This window comes from Carassius gibelio, chromosome A7, assembly GCF_023724105.1.
Source record: "Carassius gibelio isolate Cgi1373 ecotype wild population from Czech Republic chromosome A7, carGib1.2-hapl.c, whole genome shotgun sequence".
NCBI classification, from domain to species: domain Eukaryota; kingdom Metazoa; phylum Chordata; class Actinopteri; order Cypriniformes; family Cyprinidae; genus Carassius; species Carassius gibelio.
In genome coordinates, this window is record NC_068377.1 from 20,813,272 (window position 1) to 20,838,296 (window position 25,025).

General features: G+C 36.0%; 1 protein-coding gene across 2 annotated transcripts in view; it reads right to left on the minus strand.

Moving 5' to 3' along the window:
- LOC128016782 (VPS10 domain-containing receptor SorCS2) overlaps positions 1-25,025 on the minus strand; it is a 165,968-nt gene that overhangs the window by 111,817 nt on the left and 29,126 nt on the right. For both annotated transcript variants that reach the window (XM_052601570.1, XM_052601571.1), the window contains exon 2: positions 5,936-6,003. In XM_052601570.1, coding sequence (XP_052457530.1) covers positions 5,936-6,003 — 68 coding nt within the window. The remainder of the gene's footprint in view (positions 1-5,935; positions 6,004-25,025) is intronic.

Genomic DNA, 25,025 nt, shown 5'->3' on the forward strand with positions numbered 1-25,025 from the left:
ATTACACTTGTCGGAGGCACAGGGGGTCAGAGGGGTGGGGGCTGATGGGATGCTGGAGAATCTCTTCATGTATTATGGAGGAGTGAATCCCCTTGAGAAGTGTGTGTGTGTGTGTGTGTGTGTGTGTGTGTTAGTGAGGCATGATGGGGGCTTGGCAATCCTTCTTCAGCAGTTCAAAAGATGTGTGAAGAACACATGAATTATAAATCCCATCTGCACAAGACAAGTGTGAGAGAGTATTAAACACAAAATGCATTTGAAAGGTGTGACTGGAAGTGCTGCTCCGCTTCCAGTGTGTGAATGTGGGTGTACTCCTGCGTCTCCATGCACAACAGCTCCTTGTCTGTCTCTGTGCGCACACTCATGTTATTTGTGGTGCACTCCAGGTAAACACATCAGAATGTATTCATGCCGCCTGCGTCTGTGCTTTCAAAACTGCACAATCAGCTTCAGCGCGACTGGGAGTTTGCTAAACAGACTCTGAGAAGTAGTCATTTATACTGTATACATCCACTGGCTCCACTGGTTCTTTGACAAGCTTGAAAGAAATCATATGTATTCATATTTTGAAGAAGTGCATATTCTTATCATCATAAACTACACTATAAAACAAAGGTGTTTTCAAATCAGGCAACTTTCTTTCAGTTTAACAGAGCCATGTACAGTCCAGCGGATTCTGACAACAGTTGTGAATCTTAAATTGTCCTCTTCATAAACCGCTTACAGGAGGACCTCGAAATATTGTCTGCATGAACCATTAATGACAAACCCAATTTCTGTTCTCACAGTACCTGTGAATAATGTCTGTAACTGTAGATGGAGATGAAGACTTTCAGTCCAACTGAAACAGCTAGCTGTCTAGTTAGGTTTTGTTCAGACAACACTTACTGTGCACTGAATATATATATATAAAGCAATCATCATTACTGACACTAACTCAACTGTGTGTGAGCAAAACCGCATTTATCAGGACATGCAACCATTTTATGATGCTGTGGGAATGTAGCATTAATCTCCTCAGGGGGACTCAAGGGTATGATGGCAGGTAAAAAATAAAGAAAAAGATTTTATAAAATGTGTCCTTCCTTGGACTGTTAAAAAATAATGAGATATCAGTCTGAGATATGAGATAAAAGTCATGCCCATAGACCACCCGCTCCAACTGCTTAACATCTGTTGCATATGGTGCACCAAACTGGAAACACTTTCACAAAGTCTGAAGTCTAAATCAGATCATTTACCAAGCTTGGGTGACCTTTTGACAACATATGAAAGGATTCCAAAGTGATCTCATTTTGTTAGCTGTCCTCTCACATCTATAACTGAAGATGAGGTGAAGTCCCTCACAGAAAAGGGAAATTCTGCAAAACTAATGAATGAAACAATGCTGACACTGCAGTTGGTGAATTCAGTATTTGGATCACCTGAATTGCTTGATGGCAGAAAAAACGTTTATTATTAGACTGGCTGTTGATGAAGTGCATACCATTGAAATAATTGGTGTTATTTCTGTCAGTTTAAAATTTAAAAAGGATATATTTTACAAATGATACTTTTACAATGCAAAAGTATGAAAAAAAATGTTACTATCATCAGCTCGTACATGTGCACTGGTGGAAATGCAGGCAAAGATGAAACACCATCAATGCTAAATGGTTAAAATTAGAGAACATAAGTGAGAGCTCGCCAGCCGTGGGCTGCTGGTTGAGAAACACTCATTTAGCTGCCGACTCTGTACTTAAGTCAAGTTCAAAAGAGAGTAGTTTTCCCACTTCAGACTGGGATAATTTAGATATATATTAATAACATATGTAGAATGACTGTGGTGGATCCGAAAAAAAATATATTACATGTAAACAGAGTTAAATCTAAGATCACTGACACTGAAACATGCATTTTTGGTCGAACCTCGAGAGTTCACCGCTGTCATAAATATCTCTTTTGCTCTATAGGGAATTTAACTTGAACCTAAGAGGAAACACACACATAATCACATATTCAGTGATCACTGGAACTTACTGTGTTCTCACCCTCTCTCTACTGACATAAAGGTCAATAATAACAAATAAAGAGCAGTAGCACAGAAACAAACAGAGCGAGGTAAAAATAAAAGCTTTAGAGGATTGGTAGCAAAAATAAAATGCTAAGGTAAGACGACATCAGCAAAATGAAGTGTCACTTTGCAATGTGAACAGTTGCTTGCCTCACTCTTTCTGTCAATTCCTCCAGAATCTGTCCTCCACCCCAACCTGCCCGTATATCCTGCTGGTAATCGTGCCACAGAGTGCAGCACCATACATATGTGAAATTTAATGGAATATACGTATATGTTTAGATACTAAATTAGTTTTAGATGCTAACTGCTAGTACCATCAAGAATTATTAAGGTGCTTAATTATTATGGTGTCTCTCTAGGTATCTCCGTATCAGCTTTGATGTATTTATTTGTATTTACCCTGACTGCCCAGATTCAGTATAGTGGTATACTATATTTCATATTTCAGTATGCTTACATCATGTAAGAACCCCAGACCTTCTCATGGCCATCAACATTCAAGATACAATCATGTATCATGAATATGTCCAGAAACTAATGCTGTTGACACTCAATGTGGTGTGATTAATTATTGAAAAATAATAATGTGATAACAAAACAAAAAAATCTACACTATTATTCATGTTCCCAACACATAAATTCTGCAAAAGGGAATTTTTCTATCATCTACCATTAAAAAAAGGCAGTGTCTACACCTCAGTATTGTAGTACATTGTAAAATAGTATACAATATTAACTTATTTGGAGTAAATTGTAATTTTAATTCAAATTATTAAAATAATGTCAATTTATTGTAACAATAAAGCTCCCTCTACACCTATCCTAACCCTACCCAATACTTTAATTTCAGCTTTTTGATTATATTCTTAATTTTCATTAAAAATAAATGCTTTTCTGATGTGATCTGAAATTTGAAAAAGTTTGCCAAAAGGTGGATTCGGACCCAGGTCGATCGCTTCAAATTGAATGCGTCACATGTTTTAGCATCTGTGAGACTGGAGCTGACAAACGGTGGTTGTCTTTTGCAGCGTTGACTAGCCGGATCACACATTGGTGGGAGGAGTTAGTGTAAACCGCTTCAGCCAACAAGGCGGGCTATTTGCACTTAGTGCGAAAAAGAGGTGTAGGAGGTGGAGTTGGGGGAGAACTAATAACTGTTATCTGAAAAACTGTTATCTTTTATACAGGTACAGTTCTTCCAAAAATGAAAATTCTTACATAATTTACTCACCCTTACGTTATTTAAAACAAACAAACAAATATATAATCATATAATAAACTGTCATTATTGGCTATGAAAATATTTTAATTTTGTCATATTTTAATCATTTGTCATAATAATTTAATATCTGTATTTGGTGGTTTACTCAGCAAAGTGATATATGTTATTTATTATTATCGGTTTAATCAAAATTGTATTTGTTTATCTTCCATCAACAGCCCTGCCAGAAACTTCTTTCATTTCCTGTCCAAATAACACAGTACAATAATGGTCAGACATTGACATAATATTTGTTCTAATTGATTCAAATGGAAAAAGCCTGTTCTTTAAGCTATTTCCTCAGTAAACCACCAAAAGAATTTCACACACTTTTCTGCCATGATGCAGATAATGTTCAACATTAACCGACAAATAAAAAGCCTCATGGCCTCAGCTGAACTTGAATCTCCAGTTTAATTTGATTTATCTGCTCCCTGTGTCTTAGAATTTAGACCGCTCCATCATAATATCAGTGCATAATTTATAAGTTGAACAACAACAATTAAAACATCAACACGGAAGACTCTACATAATTCATTGAATGACTTGTAGAGAAAGACTGTCTGTCTGGTTAATGACGGACTGGACTTTGAAGTCTGGGATTCGGCGGCTCTATGAATATCATGAATAAAGTAAGAGAAAATTTTACTAATTCGATTCATTTATTCTAGAACACTGATTTTTTTAGGAAAGCCATCTGTGTTAGTGAAACATTTTCTTGCATGAGAGGCATGAGTGGAGTGGCCTTTCTTACCAACTGTTCCTTACAAGCAGCAAGTGCAACTCAAGTGAGTCAAATACAGCCCTCGATAGGTGGGACAAGGAATATGTTATCCTTACGACTCAAATAACGAAATGAAAAAAGAGCATGAAGCTGTTCATTTTTGCCTTCCTGCCATAAAGAAATATCCAGATGGCCACAACGGTTCCCTACCTGCCCAAACACAAGTCAAGTACAGTCCTGTGCCCTTTCTTTCAAAATATAATCTCTTTTCAGCTCCTCTAGTGCACATTTCTGTTTGCCCGCATGTAACATTGGGTCCGTTAAATGGCGAAGCTCTAGCTGGGAAAAAGACAGTGTTTAGCATTCCACCTGGTCATTAGGCAGCTGTGCAACTGATATATTCTGAGCCCCAATGTTAAATTAATGCCACCCTCATATCAACCTCACACAGACAGGCTAATGAGAGCATTGGAACAAACATGGCATCAATTATTCCATATGCGGCACTATATTTTTAGCTCCATCTTCTTTTCACACTTCAGTGGCCTCAATCTTTAAACCCCACAATAAATAATACGTTTCTCTCATGATAGACTGGTCATTAAGCCTAACTCTGCCTAACCCAGAAAGGTCTACAAAGCTCCAAACAAAGCAAAACAAACAAAGACCTAACTGGCAGTCATTAACGGTCAGGGTAAGTTGCTAATAGTGGATAGTGTGAGGCAATTAGCCCATGGTCCGGGAAAGTCTTCACCAGTCTTGATGAAGGCATCTCTAAGTTCGCTGCAGAGACGCTTATCACACCCAAGAGGATGGCAGAAACCAACACAAGAGAAAGATCCAGGAATAAACAATGGTCATTTCTATGCTCTCTACATGAACTCCTGCTTCTTAGATGGTAAATTTGCATGGTTTGAACAATGGAATGTTTTTACTTCTTACAACCCTGTTTTCTTTCCAAAAGAGACCTTTTCCCTAGGTCACAGACAGTCTTAGCCTGTTGGGAGGGTCAGTTGTGACCTGCTGATGGTCAGTTTGAATGTTTTGAACCGAATAAAGGTACAGTAGACCTCAGTCATCTACATTTACTCTCTTTTCACTGGCATCTGCTCTTGGATTCTCCTCTTATGCTCTTCCTCTTTACCTGAGCTCTGTCTTCTTGGACAAGGGTGTTAAAGGCCATCAGATGAGACTCCAGCCCTCACCGGCATCTCTCTTTCTCTCTTCAGAGCTTCAGAAGCTGTTCACACAGAGCACGTTTTTTTCCATTCCATTGCGCTAGTTTTCCACAGTTTCCCATGCATGCTGCAGCATTCTCAGCACAACACTCAAATGAAATTAAGTTCAACTTTAGAAAAAAAAAAAAACTGTCTCAAGACATTGAGGTTTTTCAATTTCTACTGCCTGCATCTCGTGTTTTTTTTTTTTTTCAAAGCAAAAATTCACTCTATGCGAATGGCCCCTTTTGCTGCACTCAATCTTTTCCTATTTCTTTCTCTCTCACTCGGTTAATTCAATATGCATCTTGTTTCAATTTAATTATCCATTCTAAATTTAAATTTTTATAACTATTTAATCCAATATGTAACCTTTTAAAACGGTAACATCTGCTAAAAGCAAGAAATCACAGACACAGTTGTATACCATATTTATATATCATGATGTTCATCTTTCTTGAATAATTTCAGCCCTTCAAAAAAAAAAAAAAAATCACTGCAGTGAATACAAATTTAATTAGCATACTAGATCTTTTATAGTTAGGAAACCCACATATTCACATAACTGACTGGGAGTTTCTTTAGTCTTAGCTGAAGATCAGATTAAGTCCAATCTAAAGAAATTATAACATTTTATTTTATAATTTTAATTTTAAAAGAAATCTTCTGTCACTTACCTCCAAAGGGAACTCTCAAGAACTTTGTTGGAGTCTGCATGGTAATATTTAGTGAGAATGAGGATGACCTACGAAGACAAAAAAAAGTGTAATTAAATACAAATAATTATATTTATACATACATATACACAATTTGTCTTTACAATTATATAAAAAATGCAGTGGTGTCCAAAAATCCCATTGAAAATGTGTGTGAGATGAAGCAAATCAAACACATTGAGAACACAACACTCAATCCACCTCTCTCTTGTAGGATCTCATATCTGTAGCAACATTGCATTTACAAGAACTTTTCAGTCTGGGAGAAATTTTCTGAGAAAATGTTCTCTAAATCCAGCAGAGAGACATCACTGCAAGAGTTGAGTTCTTTAGACTTACACTGAAGCATGATGTGTTTGGTGTCAGACAGCATACACTAACCTTATTTGACAGTCATCAACTCTTGACGGCCAACATCTCCCTAGCTTCTGCTAATAACTACTCTGTTTCTTTCTTTTTTGGATCTTTAAGACTGACTGCACTGAAAGCTGCTGCTATAGCAATGATGAACATACAGTTCATTTATTTTATACATTTTTCTTTATGAGTTTTTTTTTTCCTGCATAAAACAATAAAAATCACACATTCAATAAGCAACACAACACAACACAAATGTTTCTTCAGCAGCTTTCTTCAACATTCATCAGTTGCATTATAGTAATTTAATCCAAACAGGAACAATGCACAGACAGCTGCAATAGGTCTGAAAATGCACACAGTAACATCTTGGTAATTACAATTTATGTTGTAGGGTTTATGTATGTATTTCTCTGTGTTATGGCATTTTTGCAAAAGCGGAAAAAAAAAAAACAGCTATCTTGCTGATTAGGCTGCCAGTAATAACTTCAATCAACACAATACTGTACATATGATGAAGTCTAACTGCAGCTCCACCACAAGAATCTTTCTGCCATGTGACTCTACTTACCTTGAAGTATTTTTACAATTAAATGCACTGTACTGTATCTCTACAAAACTGGTTTCAGTCCAAGTTTGTGTAATGGATGGTAAATGCTTTTTTAAGCATTGAACACATTAAAACACATGTCGAATAGAGAACACACACACACACACACACACACACACAATGATGCCTTCCTCTGGTCTATCTGCTTGAGGTATAAAAGCCAGGGTGGGTTGTATCCTTAAAGTCTCTCCTATCTTTTATTCATGTAAGTAGGATGTCTGAGTTTGCAGTAACAAAACAGTAGTGTGTGAGTGAAGGGGGATGACTTCTGTCTGTGTGTCTCCTTTATCTTTCTCTGCTGCCTCACAGACTGGGTCTCTGACAGCAAAGCCCAGTGGAAAAGCAGCGCCACGAAAAGGGTCAGAGAGATTCAGGGCCTTGGCAGGGTGATTGACAGGCCAGTATTAGAATGTGTCAGGAAGCGTGTGGACCGGGCCAGTCTTGGGCTTTGCTTGGGGAATCGGCTGATACGGTTATTGCCCTGAGATTGTCCCTCCCTCTGTAGATGACAGAAGTGCTAAAAACAGAAAGGTGTGAGCAAAAAAGCAAAGGTTTGGAGGTTGTTTGTGGCTGAAAAGCTATTTTAACCTTTAACAGTGATTTATGGCAGGTCTCAAGCCAAATTGTACAAAAAGTTATTCCTGCAATCACGTCGATATATCGTGCATTGGATTCAAGCCAGAATATATATATATATATATATATATATATATATATATATATATATATATATATATATATATATATATATATATATATATATATATATATATATATATATATATATATCAAGGATTCAGTATACAATGTGCTTTATTTCTTACAATTAACCTGTTAACTGTCACTCACGTTTTTGAAGATAGACTTGAATGTGCATGATACAAACCTAAATTTTTTTAATTCATGACTGAAAACATTTTGTAACATGATTTTGATGTACCATTTACATGGTAATACAATGTCTGATTTTAAAATTGGTTTTGAAGGATGAATTTTGAAATTTTATGTTTTCAAGTGATATATAACTTCTGATGATTTCTAAAATGTGATAGAGAAAAAGACAACTAGGAAGTCTTTTTTTTAAACAAAGGTCAAAGCTCCTTTTGTAATGTAGATTTCTGAGGGTGCACTCTTGTCATAAATTAATATATTACTTTTCCTACATAATTTTTAACAAACAATATTGGTAAAATATATATTTGGGAGTCTTAGACCTTTCCAACGATATATAGTTTGTCAAGATTAGATTAGATTTGATTGTAATATAGTATAGTCAACGTAGGCGTCCCGTATACGGGACGGGGTGACAGTTAGCAGGTTAAAAAAAAGGGCCAAATATGTTTTGTTCTAATAAATTATTTATTTCAATGTGTTTTTTTTCATATATATATATATATATATATATATATATATATATATATATATATATATATATATATATATATATATATACAGATCAGCTGCTCTAAACACTGAGTGATATAAGTTTAAGATTTCCACATTCATAATTAATGATAAAATAAAAATAAATTCCCACACACTGTTATTCACTGTACCATTCTACAAGTTGTTAAGATTTTTTATATCTTTCTGAAAGAAGTCACAAAGGCTGCATTTATTTGATCAAAATACATTAAAAACTCATATTGTGAAATAGGCTATTATTACAATTTAAATAACTGTTTTGTATTTCACTATATTTTATAATGTATTTATTCATGTGATGATACATCTGAATTGTCAGCAGTCATTACTCCAGTCTTCAGTCTCACGATCCATCAGAAATTATTCTAATAATAAGATTACTATTTATTATTATTACTGATTTGGTGCTCAAGAAACATTTCTTAATGATGAAAACGCAAAACCAACACTTAATATTTTTGTGGAAACTGTTATTACACACACAGACATTTAAGTGAAAAAAAAGAGAGAAATGACAAGAAGGACAGTGTTTATTGGAAATAGAAACCTATTGTAACATTCTACATGACTTTTCTGACACTTACAATCAATTCTTTATTCCTTATTAAGCCAAACCTTATTATCCATGCTGAGCCAAAACTTTTAAACATTAGCCTATAAGAGAGAATTAGATAAACTAATCAAATCAAAAGTTTTGTCTTTCTAGTTGACTGTAATTCTACAAATAGTGCATATGGATCAGCGCCGTCTCGTTTGTTTTGTTTTCCGTTTCTGATTTGAGCAAAAGCAAGCCATCTGATCATTATCAAAATTGTTCAAAACAAGTCTCCTTTCTGCGTTTTATCACTCCACATATTATGTTCCTTTCCTCTCTCTATCGTTGTCCTTCACTTTGTCTTTCATCAACTTCCATCAAAACAAATCTGAAAAGCATCTCAGGCATCAGCCATTACCAAACATCCTCGTGGCTATTCATGCCATAATTTGTCAAGAACATAACTATTTACCAGATGCGATCTGTAACTAATTTAAAGAACCTTTCTCTCTGGGAATACTGAAGAAAAGGAGGCTTACTTTAACTTTAACAGCAAACACAGCTGTATCTGGAAGAATAACCAAGTATCTTTTTCCACTTATGATTTTTAAAGGCTTCACATACATGGGGATGAATAAAACATTTATCAAACATGAATTTATCATTCAAGAAGACAGAAACATTTGTGCTTCTCCAAATAAATACCACATTGTGATCGCAAACAACTGCAAATCTTCCCTATTCATCAGTACAGACACCATTTTGACAATACCTTTTGAACTAATTATGCTGAACCTAATCAAACATATTAGCTGTCCACAATGCATTTTGGCATCAGGCTACACAGCAAAGAGTTTTCTCAGTCCACCCAGGGGGCCGAGTGCCCCCGCACAGGCGTCAGATGGTGGCCTTTGGAAAGTGTCTGTTTGCACCCAGCTGTCTGCAGGACAACGCTAATGGACCACTGGGAGCAAGCTTTTCACTCACTGACAACATGCAAATACAGTCTGATGATCAACAGCTTAGAGCAAAGCCCACTGAACTCATTACTGACATCAGCATGCAGAGAATAATCTTCACATCATTTACTTTGAGCAGTAACAAAGCTGACATCAGCTGAGAGTGAAGGGAAGCAAAGACTTCCTTAATATACAGGCCCTCAGTTTATCTGCTTACCAGGAGGAAGTGAGAGCAGAACCAGGTTAAAATCAGCACTGAGGACGAGAAGAACCTGATACTGAGTAAATCTTGTCATCATAAGTGTCTAGAACAAAATAATATGCACTCATTTAAACAATTTCTGGCTGATATTCAACTTCTAGTATTTTGAGACAAAAATAATCAATCATTTTAAGTGCATCAATTGATTTATGTATCATTATAAAGCAACATTATAACCCTTAGCAACATTATAATGTACAGATTGAAAAAATGGACATTCCTTTTTGGATATTTCTTATCACTTTAAAAACACGATTTAATACCAATGTTAAAAGATTAATTTTCAGGGTCTGTTAAATGACAAATAATAATAATAATAATAATAATAATAATAATAATAAAATATGTAAATGTAAAAATTGGGGACTAAATATATATATATAGTTGCAATGAAACAGAAGTAGAAAGAGATATTTTCTTTTTTTTTCATGCTGTGATACACATCCAAGTTTAAGATTATTGCACACATTCAAAATAAAAGATCAGGCACATCATTAAAAATAAACTTCAGCCATGTGCTTCTAATGCTTGGGTCTTTAGGAAGGCTTTGGAAAGGTTTGGAAGGGGTATAGAACACACCTCCTTAATTACATAGTACACATGTTAAGGGGTGAGACACATGTTAACTGCACAGAGTGGAAAAAAGAGAAAAAGTATGACTGTAAATACAGTTCTCTTCTATACACACTACTAGAGGTGTTAGAATATGCTTAAAATATGCTTAACAGTGCAGAACTTCAATAAAGGATAACAGAGAGACTGAAGCGTTTTCTCAAACCTCAGCAGAGATCCCTGGGATTTGTCACCATCGCTGTCCTGCATAAAAGCAGATAAATGCCTCAAGCATTACACACACAGATTTGGCTTGCCAAGATAGGAAAAGTGTAAAAGTGCCTCTTGTATCCTTTCTCAACTGCGTCACAGAAGCCTTTACGCTTAAATCATTAATCCGCTAGTCGAAAGGTTTTTTCCTTCAGTGGCAAAAAATGATGTCAACTAAAGAAAAGGCAGGTCTACAGTTTGTCTCTCCATCTGTACTGTTGTGAGACGAGGGGTCATAGTACTGCTGGGGGGAAACTATGAGTAATGCTGTTAGAGACAGAGGATAGGTACAGTAGACATCAATCAGTCCACCGCACGGCAACAGACAGACTCTCTATCGGAAACCTTAGGAGAAAAAGAGCTGTGCCAGTGCATTTATACCAACATACTGGCCCTCATCCCAGAATATCAGCTTGGCAAACTGGGTTTAACTACATCTAAATCTTAGTCTAGAAATATCTTCAGTACATCACATGCTGGGAAGGACTGCAATTTGCCTAAAAGACAGCAAGTACTGTACTGCGCCTTCACATAAGGCTTCTGCAGGACGTCTTTTATAGACACTATAAATCTAATTAGTTGACGAGACAGAGGGCAGGTGCATTAGACACTAATCAAATAATGAAATATAAATTATGGAAGCAATTATTGTTCTCACTGACAACATTTATAGAGGATATTACAGTTCACAAATGATTTTCACGATATGTTGATGTTGTTTTGTATTGTTTACAGCCCCTGAAATTCAGGCAGACATCTGAATAGATTCTAACTTTGTTGAAAGGAGACTCTCCAAATAAACTGAGTTTCTTTAGGGATGCATTCAAGTAGGACACAAGGGGGGCCACTGATGAACCGCCTGACCTCCCTTATGTCTGTCTGCGGTTGTGTTTTCTCCTCCTACTGGGCACTGGCTATGTTGCATGTTTCATTATCTCATGCCTGAAGTGCTTCAAAACCAAAAGAGAAAAGAGGATACAGAAATGTACTGTATAATTCCAGTCATTTTTTTCTCAGTCTGCTCGAAAAATCTGTCAGTGCATTTTTCAGCAAGCCTTTGAAAAAGTGCACAGTTTACCTGAAATTTGTGAAATTATGTCTAAAAAAGTGCTGAGAAAAAGTTCTCTATTTGTAGCTTTGGGAGAATGCCATTTCTCAGCGAGTTGGTGACATTTATTAGGGAAAAGTCAACCAGCCTGTGACGAGACGTGAACGGACAAACACGATGCCACAAGAGGCATCACTGAAAAACCCATCATGGCAAACATACCACATGTGAACTGTGACTGCACAGAGCACTGACTTCAGTTCACAATCAGGCATTCCAATGAACGTTTCTTTAAAAAGCAGTAAATCAAGTGATAGAGAGGGAATAATTCACTGAGTCTATGCTGAAAGTCACTCTTATAAAGCCAGACAAAGAAAATGAATCACTTCGTAAATAATGCACAATCCCTCAGCTAACCTTTCTGATGCAGTGGGACCACACACACAGAAAAAGATACACAGAAAGCCATTCATAATTTAAATGACTGTCTAGTGTCTCTGAAATAAACGACTGACTGGATAGAATGAGGATACGTGATAAACGTCTAATTTATTTTCCTCTGCATTAACTGGACAGTACTCCAGTTTAAAATGTGTCAGATGCTAATCTATCCCCGGCTGATTACCCATAATCCAGTGGAGTGAAGTTTTGGGTTAAAACTTAAAATAAAGTTAAAACTTTATTGTATATTGGTTTTTAAAAAGCACAGGATAAATACAAATAAACAGCAAACTGTGGTTTTATGTCCTAAGGGATAGTCTGAGAAAGCTTCGCTGTGTAGCATCCACTCTGTACTGAAAAATGTGGAGTAGGATTTACTTGAAAAAACCTTGTGGAAAAACCCCCGGTGGAAAAGTTTTTTCACTCAGAAAAGGCTAGTAAATTAACATAATTTTCCAAGTAAAACCCTAAACATAATTATTAGTAGGTTTAATTAGACATTTTTAAGTTAAGAAATTCCCAGTTAATTTTGTTGACTCTTTATTTGTAAATATTACATTATGTTATGCTTATCACTGTAAAAAAGTGTACAGATTAGTCTTTCTTTTGCAAATTTTGCACTCACATATTTTAAGTAAAACTCATACATTGAATTAAATAAAATCTGTGAGTTTATACAATTTACTTTAACAAGGTAACACTGGAAAACCACCATGCTATTACAGTATGTGGTTCACTTGCAAACATGCAAGTAAGCATGTAGACAGGCTGTTATCTTTTTAAGATAGTATGCCCACTCAAAAAAGTATGCCACACAAAAATTTAATAGCCAAATGAACACAGAGACCTCAAAACTTGGTACACCACACACAACTTTTTTACTTAAAGAATCCTTGTAAACATAACAAACGGCTCCAATTAAAATATACGTTTTTTAACTTTCATTTCTACTTAGCCAGTTCCATTTGAATTTACTTATGTATTAAAGTAAAATAAATAAAAATTAAACCTCAAGTAGCTTATTGAATTAAACGTGATATTTTGAAATAAAAAGGCAAAATAGTATTTGTTTGTAAAATTTACTTAACTGATGCTATCTTTATTTACAAATTCAAAAAATCAGTTTTTACAGTGTGTATGCTCATTCTTGCTGGATTTTTTTATCTTTTTTTTCTTTTTTTGCATGTATTAGTATTTTTTCCAGCAAAGACTAATATTTAAAATGAAAATAATAGTGAGACAGTTAAGATATTTACAATGTCATACAATTATATTTAAAAAGCTGTTCTTTTGAACTTTATATTAATTAAATAATTATTGAAAAAATAAAATGTATCACGGTTTCCACAAAAAATGTAAACTGTTTTCGACGTAGATAAAATTCAGCTTTGGAATCAATTACATTTTAAAATGACAAATACAGTTTGTAATATTTCACAATAATACTGTTTTACAGTTTTTTTGTTGTTGTTTTTTTTTTTTACATCAAATAAATACAGCCTTGGTTAGCATAAAATACTTATTTCAAAGACAAAGAAAATATTACAGACACCGGTAGTGTATGTTGTTCTATTTCGACACAATCTGTTTTCTAAGAACAGATTGGCAATAAACACCCGGCATGTGAGTGACACATAAAAACAGCTGATGCAGGGAATGCAGGGAAGGACCACAGACCCACTGTCCAGCTGTTTGTTTCCTCCCAATGATTTATTCCCATCACTCCCTGTAAATCCAGCCAGACTGTTAAATCTGTGGGGAAAATCAAAAAACTAAAGTGAAAGCACAGGGTGTCTAACTGTGAGTGTTGTGTGGTTGTATGTTTGAGACGTGATTGAATGGCCTACAACGGTGCATTGATGAACAAATAGGAAAGATATGCTTATAATGAACTCTGCAGATAGAAGATCTGGCAAGGCCTCCTGGCCTGCTGACAGTGGAGGCTTTCCTCCGCCAGAAACAGTGAGAGAAGCCCATAGTGGACACAGCTGTTATTACTGCCATAACAGCTGTCACCTTTGCAACACAGTAATTCTCTCAAGCAACTCTTTATGTTGTAATAATTTCCCATATATCTACATTATTCTGTTTATATCCACCCCCACCCACAACTCTCTTTTGCTTTTGTAGATTATTGCCTCTGCAAGGCAATAATTCCTCTTTGATGAGACATTTCCATCTGTATTTCTTTTTGACATTCTTTAAATTTGACATGATCCCAATATCATTCTTCCACTGAAAGTGTCCTGTCTCATTATCAGCATTCAGAGCCTGAAGCCTCTTCCTGACAAGATTGGCTATGTTATCCATCTTCATTTATTTGTGTACTTGTGTGAAGTGAACAGAGAACAGATAACTTTTATTTAAGATATAAAGGATGAGGATCGAATTGAAATGAATACATTATGCATAACTACTAAAGGTTCATACTTCACACTGGTTTTGCACTCTTTGTTTAGGCTCTGAAACTGGCATGCTATAAAAAACTGTGGAATCTGAGACCCCTTAAGGTGGACCGCATAAAGCTGCACTCTCCACTGAAGCAATAAAAAAATGTTTGCAGATCCCCACGTTTCAGTTAAACATATAAATTCAAAAATAATGACTGGAATGAATCAGTTATCATTAAAGGTCAAAGAAACAAAAACCTGTGGGGTAGCAATTGTGAGTGGGACCTGGACAAGAAAGACAAAAGAGGACAGAAATATAATAGCAATACATATTCACTTAATACTAAAAAAGAATAAATAATAGTAGTAAACACATTAATCTGTAATGCTGCAGGTTTTAAGATTCAATCAGATACATTTAGAAGTAATTTCAGTCTTAAAAAAGATATTATATCTATTACAGTAATTAAACCTTTTGTCAGGGTGCGTACTGGACAGAGGACTCAGATGCAGAGTAAAGAAAAGGAGAATCTTTATTCTTGCCACAAAACACAAAATTACATAAACTATAATGAAATGCTCTGGCGCACACAGAGATCTCTGAGCTGGCCGGCACACTGCGGACCACTCGCGCTGCCGGATCTCCGAATTACGGATCCTTTGACAAAAGAACAGAAGGTGAGACTGATACTGAGAATCATGCAAAACATGGGCAAAGAAAAAACAATCTACTCACGACCACAGACAGAAAAGCAGAGACATATAAAGGAGTGGGGGAACGAGCGACAGGTGGGGAAGAATCAGCTCGTGATCTTCACAACCCCGCCATGATCAGCGCTGATTGCCCAGACCACGAGCTACTGAACAGACAGGACAACACAGACCACAGGGGAAGCTGAGACGGCACCCTGCACCGTGACACCTTTTCTATCCAGGGTGGTCCTAACAGAGACCTGGCACAGAAAAGTGTGTGTGTACAGTGGGGAAAATATTTCTTTGACCCCTGCTGATTTTGTAATTTTGCCCGCTTAAAAAATTAAGGGTCTGTAATTTAATGGTAGGGTTATTTTAACGTTTAGAGACAGAATACCAACCACAAAAAAATAAAAAAATAAAAATAAAAACATTATATAATGGTTAAAAATATTATTTGCATTTGAGTGAGTGAAATAAGTATTTAATCCACAAGCAAAACATGACTTTGTACTTGGTGCAAAAACCCTTGTTGGCAAGCACAGAAGATGTTTTTTTTGTAGTTGGTCACCAGGTTTGCAAACTCCTCAGGAGGGATTTTGGTCCATCAACTTTACAGGTTCTCTCTAAATTCTTAAAGGGTTTTTAAATTCATACTGAGTTTTTTACACTGTTAAAGAGTTGGAGAGTTAAAGAGTTGTTCCAAAAATACACTTCTTGAGACGGCACCGGTTTGTCACAAGTTTCGGAAAGTTTTTTTCGAGTATGGCTCTGTGTGACGTTAGATGGAATTTAGACGGAATTTCCTTATATGGGTCCTGAGGGCACTTCTGCCGGAAGAGCGCGCGCTCCCGTATAGCAGAGCAGAGAGAGCAAAACAGACTTCACTGATCAGAGTGAGAGCGTCGCGAAATGTCACAAAAGAAGTGTTTTTGGTTGCCAGGGCAAGACAACCCTGCACAGATTACCAAAAAAACAGCATTAAGGGACCAGTGGATGGAGTTTATTTTTAGATGCTTGTTTTACAAACAAGGTCCAGTTTGACGACGGATTTGTGTATCGTTTATTTCTTAAGGATAATGCAGTCCCAATGAAAAAGGGTCACGATCGTGTGTTGGATCCGCAGGCGGTGAGTAAAACTGCTTCAAATATCTCTGTGTTGTTAACTTAGCTATCGGCGTGTGAGCACATCATGTAAACAACATGTGATGTTGTCATCAAACTGCACTTTCCACATGTACAGCTTTAAAAAAAAAAAAGACGACATAAAGTGGAACTTAGTAATTTTCCAAAATCGCTAAGCAAATATAAACAGTTTCAGTACATACCACATAGAGACGTTGTTGCTGATGCTGCTCTTGTTAAATTTCAGCCTCTGGATCTGATTCTGGATCATAAATATACGCTGAATCTGACTGTTAGCCATGGTTTGTTTTGGATGATGGTTTTTTCCTCACGGTAATGTCACAGCTTCCAAACGCTCTCAACTCAAAAGCCTACTGGCGCTCGTGATTCTTTAGCTCCGCCCACACGTCACGCCTCCAGCCGGTCGTGTTTTTCCGGGAAAAAACGGTACAGACTATCTTTCTCTTATGAATATAATAAAACTAAAGACTTTTTGGAGTTATGAAGGATGCAGTACTACTCTATAGGTACTCAAGATTAACAGGATATTGAGTGAAAACGAGCATTTCACCCCCCCTTTAAGGTTTCTTGTCTGTCGTTTGGCAACTCAAAGTTTCATCTCCCTCCACAGATTTTCTATAGGATTGAGTTCTGGAGACTGGCTAGGCCACTCCATGACCTTAATGTGCTTCTTCTTGAGCCACTCCTCTGGCCCTGGCGGTGTGTTTCGGGTCATTGTCATGCTGAAAGACACGATCTTCAGAGTTCTGGCTGAGGGAACGAGGTTCTTGTCCAAGATTTCACAGTACATGGCCCCGTCCATTTACCCCTCAATGCGGTGGAGTTGTCCTGTACCCTTAGCAGAAAAACAGCCCCAAAGCATAATATTTCCACCTCTGTGCTTGACTGTAGGGATGGTGTTCTTGGGGTCATAGTCAGCAATTCTCTCCCTCCAGACCCGACGAGTCAAGTTAATGCCAAAGACCTTTGACATTTTGTTCAAAGCACTTTCTCCCAAGCCTTCTCTGAATCATTAAGATGTTCATTGGCAAACTTTAACCGGGCCTGTACTGTACATGTGTCTTCATTAGCAGGGGGACCTTGCGGCACTGCAGGATTTCAGTCCATTGTTGATTGGTTTGTTACTAATGTTTTGCTTGGTGACTGTGGTTCCAACTGCCTTAAGATCATTAATTTGTAATTTGTGTACACCATAACCATGGAAACCGCTATTTTTACAGCTCCAAAAGTGGCACCTAGTGGCAAAAAATGAATTTATATTTTCATTCAGACCAATTAAATATATATTTTTTAAAGTGGGGGGTCAATATGCTAATGTTTCATGTTGACATCAACATGGTCCGTACTAAATAAAAAAATATAATAACAAAAAAACGTACAGACACATTTTGAATTTTATGAAATATGATGTAATAAAAAAATAGGCTACTCATTTATTCAGATTTATTTAAAAGAGAAGCCAACAGCTTCAGATGACATGAGATGTGAAAACACAAACCCTCTGTTGTAAACACACACAATGTTTGCTTTAACCGCTAATCTTTTCCAAACGAAGCAAAAAACATTGCCTCAGAGTCTTCTTTGATGTGGGCTGGTGCCGTCTCAAGAAGTCTAGATTGGCCATGCATTTATGAAACTATTGCTTCAGTGTGAGCTTTATCTGGATTAGGGGAAATTACCCTGACAACTAGAAAGGAATCCATCTGATGAGAGAGTAATTAAGAGGGATATGCTGACTACACAAGGTTTACAGGAGAGCAATGTAAACATGTTGAGTATAGAGAGATCTCTGAAGCTCAGCCTAATGCTCTCATGGCTAATTGAATCAAGTAATTTTTGGCATTTTCGCTCCATTAAACTATGCACTGACTCCCAAGAGTAAAGCATCTCCCTGCTGTCCTCTCATCCCTAAAATTTTCCTATCACTTTTAACATTTAAAATGACTCAAGTACAAAAGTTTGCAACAAGTCACCTCAATTTTTAGATTAATGAGGATTTTCTGAAACGTCTCTGCACTTCAAAAGTCCTGGAAGATAGAAAGAGAATGAGCTGTGTCCCAATGGCAGTCACAGTGTGATGTTCAGAGATGTTAACATTGTTTGCAAACTCTGACATTTTAGATACATTTTAGATACATCATTCAAACATACACTGCCTTTTCCAAAAAAAAAAAAAAACATTTGGATTTAAATAAGTAATTACTAAAAAGTATTGGATGTGATCATTATTGCAGTGTATGTTTCTCAACAAAAGTTTTAACTCAGCCGATGCAGTGTGTAGCTTTTTATTTCTTAAACAACTATGTCAGAAGTGTACCCATGTATTTGATGACAATCGACAATCATATGACAAAAACAAAATTCATCAGGCTCAGTTTGTGAAACAGTGGTTCATTGAGCATGAGGAATCGTGTTCACACATGAATTATCAACCACAGAGTCCTGAGCTTAACCCTATTGACGTTAGGATGTACTGAGTCAACTTTACAGAGTGGTTCGACTCTCCCATTGTCAATACCTCAGCCAAAAATGAATGCAACTCTTGATGGAAATGAATGCTGTGGTGTTGCAAGAACTTGTCGAAACAATCCATCAATGAAAACACAATGGAATGAAAGCTAAAGGCGGTCCAATATAATTTGAGTGTTTTTGGACAGGCAGTGTAAAGTCAACTCCAACACATCCCAAAGACTTTCACTGGGGTTTAGTTTAGGACTCTGTGTTGGGCAATCTTTCACAGTTTGAGCTTGGTGCATCTTGACATTGTCATCCTGGAATATGTACATTGGTATGTCTTCCGACAATAAAAAGCGAAGCACTGTATCGGTTACGTTTAAAAGACTTGTTGCCAAACATACAACATGCCAGAAACATGCTGATCACTGCAATCATGATCCAATCATAATAACACAAGTATTTGCTTATTTAAATCTAGACGGTGACCTTTTTTGGCCAGACGGTGTATACAAAAAAAATAAAATTTAAACCAGTGCAATTTTAGGATTTTTGGACTGATTTTGAAATATAGAAGAAAATTCTGATGAAACTGTACTTCAAAATGTAAATGTATTAATTTGATGTTTCTTTGTAATTCTGCATGGCCACTGTAACAGCTGTGCATGCGCTAGTACTGTACTTCTCAGATGAACTGTAGTAAACAAGCTGTTAAGAAAATCCTTTTGAATTCTATGTACTTAAATCTTTAAGTTGACTGAACTAAGATCTTAACTTGTAAAACAGTTACCAATACTCAAGTTTTTATAGTAACCTCTAGTTACCTTCACAAAGAAATTGTAAGTTTTGTCAACTCAGAAATGAGCTAAATGATTAAAATCCAGCCCTAATCAGCACCATGTACAAGTTAGCTATTTAGTGGACTAAACGATTGTCTGTGCATTGATATTAGTAAAATAGGATATCAACAGCACTAATAATACATGCATATACCCTAAAATCTGTCAAATTATCTACAATGAGTATAGATGTAACTTTCCTTTCAAACAGGTCATGATCCAGGCCTCTCCCATGCAAATGGCAAGGATAATGCTTTTTCTGGCGCTGCTTTTGAATTTGCAGGTGCATTTCAATGCTGCCTTAGACATGTCAATGTGCAGTACTGCCACCTATCGACTGGAGTATGGAACTGTGTTATTTCTGCTTCCAAACGATTCAATTTCCTGACATTTGTATGTAAACCAATCTCATTAATTTAACTAATTATATCTAACCTGTTCCACAGCCAGCTGTATTTAACCACATTCATAATAGATTATTGCACCACTTTGAATTTTATTATATGGACCAGAAAAAAAAAACAAGACACTTTTCAAAATATCTTCTTTTATGTTCCACAGAAGAAACAAAATCAAAGAGGGGTTGAACAACACGAGGCTGAGTAAATTTTTGAGTGAACTGTACCTTTAACTTTCTTCTATTCCTCAAGCTAGAGAGTTTCAGGTTCCTTTTCTTGTTCTCATTATAACCTTATATTATCTCCTATCATAGCCTCTATAACATATGGTACGGAAAAAGAAATGGCGATAGATATTTGTTTTCACTGGCTGGAGAGTATCTGCTATGTTTACTGGCAAGCAGTTTTGTCTGTTTCTAGAATGTTTCAAGGTGGCCAGCCTTTGTATAAACAGAACAAATCTTAAAAGAAAAGAGACCCAAGCAAGACCAAATACCAGCTTTGAACTGAGTCAGATCTCTTGGCAGTGTGTGTCTGTGTGACTGAACAAGGTAATGTCCATCTTTCATTTTATAGGTACTTAAAGTTACTCATTTCTCTATGGTAAAAGAGAATGATCTCAGGTAAAACAGCTTTCAGTTGCTCTCAGGTGAAACTGCTTGTATTATTTGTCAGGTGAATCAGTCCTCTTACATGCTGAGCAGACTACACTCCACAACAATCTACTTGAGTGCCATTAGGATGAAGAACCACAGGGATCAGAAGTTCATGGAAAAATTGAAAGACTTTCATAATGGCTGTTACCATCTCTGATACCTGATTGCCTTGCCAGTCTTACAACAAAGTGGAAAAAAATAAGAGTGGTGAATACAGCAAAAAATAAATAAATAATAATAAATAAATCGGATCACTGCCATCATATTCAAAACACAGATGTTAACGTCACCTGTCTCTTTCCATTTCTCAAAGCCAAAATGTAAATAAATTACAGCATAACCCTTTTTGTTTACAAGATGTTATATAATAAAAATACTCTGACATAATCTGTTAATACAAGAGCACATGGAACAGCTATGCTTTACTTCCCCTAGTAACAACACCACCTTGCAAAATCATCACATTTACCATGAAATAAAACTGGATCTAACTTTACAGACCACCCCAGTAACAAACTTGAGTCTTGAGTGTAACTTAGTTTAACAAACTTCTAAAAAGAACAAACCCCATGCCATCAGACGGTTGCATGACTTAAAGCCAAAACAATGCTTCAGCTATTGCTGACACCCATCGCAGGAGCCCCAGAGCCAAGCAGAGCTGACCTTATCAAAAAAGCAACAAACAGAGAAGTGCTGTCAGAGCTAAAATAAGCAAAGGTCTGAGTCTGATAGTTATCAGCTATAAAGGAGAAAAAAGTAGATATTTTAGTCTTATGGACTACAGGCACAACATAAACACCATGCGTGCAAATGAGTCAGCAGAGGTTTGATTGAGATCACTTTGATTTGTAAAGGGTTGAGAGAATCCAAAGGGATCCATGATATCAAAATATCCCCAAAATTAATTATTGTATACACTATCATTCAAAAGTTTGAGCTCAGTGACATTTTTTTTTTTTTTTTTTTTACTTTTAAAAATGTAACATTTTCATTCTGCAAATACACATTGAATTTATTCAAAGTGACAGTACAGACATTTCTAATGTTACAAAATATTTTTATGGTCACACCTTATTTTAAAGTCCAATTCTCACTATAAAAAAAAAAAACCATTAATTTTGACTTTTCAATAAACTCAGAATTTGCTGCTTATTAATAGTTAGTAAGGCAGTTGTTAAGTTTAGGTATTGGTTAGGATTAGAGATGTACATAGTGTAGAATATGGTCATGCAGAATATGTGCTTTATAAGTACTAATAAACAGCATTTATTATGTATGCTAATAATACGCAACTAGTTAATAGTGAGAATTGGTTCTTATACTAAAGTGTAACCATTTTTATTTTAAATATAAAAAAAAATCTTATAAACTCTTAAATATTAAAGAATCATGAAAAATGTTACCATTCCCACTAAAATATAAAGCAACGCGACTATTTTTAGTGTTGATGATAATAATAAATGTTTCTTGAGCAATAAATAAGTCAATTAGAAAGATTTCAGAAGGATCTTGTGACACTGGAGTAATAGCTGCTGAAAATTCAGCTTTGAATCAAAGAATGAAATCATATTTTTGTACAAAAATATTCAAATAGAGAACAGTTATTTTAAGTTGCGATCACATTTCACAATGTTTTTGATTTTACTGTATATTTTCTATCAAATAAATGCAGCCTTGGTGAACATAAGAGACTTTCAAAAACATTAGAAAAGCTTACTTAGAACAGTAGCGTGTTTGACTTGAAACCCAGGACAAACAGGCAGCAACAGTACAAAACTGATAAAACTTCACAGTTTCTTCAGTTATTTCCCTCCACTGATCCAAACACTTATAAGTACTGTACGTCACAAACATAATTGTTGTGAGAAAGAACATATTACTTCAACAGATGAAATAGCAGAGGGCACAAGAGAGACAGAGAGAGAGAGAGAGAGTGACAGATAAAGAAAGAAGAGAAACTCCAGCTGAGTGAGTAAATGAATGAGCAAGTGAACAAATGAGAAAGAGGGGCAGAAAAACAGGCAGAGGGTGAGAGCTTGGCCTTCCAAAGGCCTTACATAATGATTCTCATTTGAAAAGCAGAACACATTGAATTACTCAGTGAACTTTAATGACACGACTGCAATGAGAGCATATCACACAAACACTGTGTGTATCTCACAGACTGAATGTTTATATCTATATCTACACAGCGTTTATCATGCAGGGGTGAATGAAAAGAGAGCCTCTCGTTGATTCTTTCGCTAAATCTTTCTGAGAGGCATTGCATCCTCAAGCACTCTTTCCATCCTCTAAAGTGGACGGATGGCACACACAGTAAAGGTGTCAGGTCTGAAAAGAAATTTGATTAATGGCTGGTTTAATAGATATTCATTCCCAAATGCAATTGCTTTCATGGGATGTAACCAGATTTGAGAATTATTTGATGACGAACTCACATTTTTTCCTTTTAATGGCACCGCATAATGAACTGAGGGATCGTTTCAAGTCTATAAACTTTCTTCCATCACCCGATCATGACAGAAAACAAAAATAAAATCGCATGTAATGGTCTGCAAGGTTACATAACTAGGAAGCTCTGTACTGTGTTTCTTAGTCAGTGTTTACTTTCCACAGATAATGATGATTAATCTTGGGTCAGTGAGGTGAAAAGTTCCCGTGGCAATTCACGTCAACACAACCATAATCTGTTATATGACACCAGAGGAGAGAAGACATTATTACAGGGCTTTTACAGAGAGAAATGGCCTCAGGGAGAGTCATAATGAGGACGTCCAAACGAGTAGCACTCAGTGTGTTGTATATATTGTGCATTACAGTGTACAGTCTATGTCAGAGCATAATACATCAGCGAGATGCACTCACACAGCTACAGCAGCCCATCTTTAAATAGGACTTTTTTTCTCTCTATATATAGGATGCACTGCACATATACACATTCAACTGGACAGTTATCATCAAAATATAAAATGACAAGTGTACAAGGAACATTACATATTACAACAAAGCCAATAAATAAAATAAAATAAACCCAGGAGAAAAAATGTAATCCATATAGGTAAGTAAAAAAATTGCAGGCTAGCTGGAAGTAGTTTAAAATTAAAAACAAATCGCTGTTGTGCTTTTCCCTTAAGTGTCTAGTGGTGACACACAGTGTAATAATATACACTGTGTTCTAAAAGACAAAATAATGACTATATTCTACATCTGATTTAAAGATGTAGGCTGAAAAAATAAGTCACAGTGTTGTTTCCATGGGTCAAGGGTTTCTCCTAAACCAGGGGTTACCAAACTCCTGGTGGGCCGGTGTCCTCCAGAGTTTAGTCCTCGTATAAAGTTTCCAGAGAGCTACAACAAGTACCCCAACAACCTGAGCACCTCAGATTCATTCTGTTTAGGCATTTAGTGCAATAGTTCAGAGTAGAAGGGTGTGAACAGCTCCAAGTGGAGTGTCACATGTTGTCATCTGGAAATCACAGTAATTAATTACGACATGGCGTGAATGAAGCATACACTCTTACAGAGTAAAACAGTTCATAGACTAACTGTGTAGATGTATAGACAGTTGCCAAATCAAATAGACATTTGGCAAATTAATTTCGAATGTCCAGTCACAGATGTGCATTCATCAGCACTTTTGAATGCAGCTAATCCTATAAGATTTTACGGACATAATTAGTAATGCACTGAAATAGAAATTCTTGGCCAGAACCAAAAATTGTGGCCACAAAAATAAATAAATAAAATCATAATAAATGCTATTTTTAATTTAACCTGTTTGGATTGACAATGTGATTGGTAACGCTTTTTATTTTGATCTTTACATTTTATTTTATTTTATTTTGCTGTTTAATTATCAGGTTTTTTTTCCAAACTATGTAATGAGTTGAATCATTTCCCAGGTGTTTTAAAGAAACTGTGTGTGTGACGCTGTTTGTCCAGAAATGGACAGATTCATAATAGTTGGATTTGTTTCAGTTGATCTGTCAAACAATTTTATCTTGTATAAGTATCTT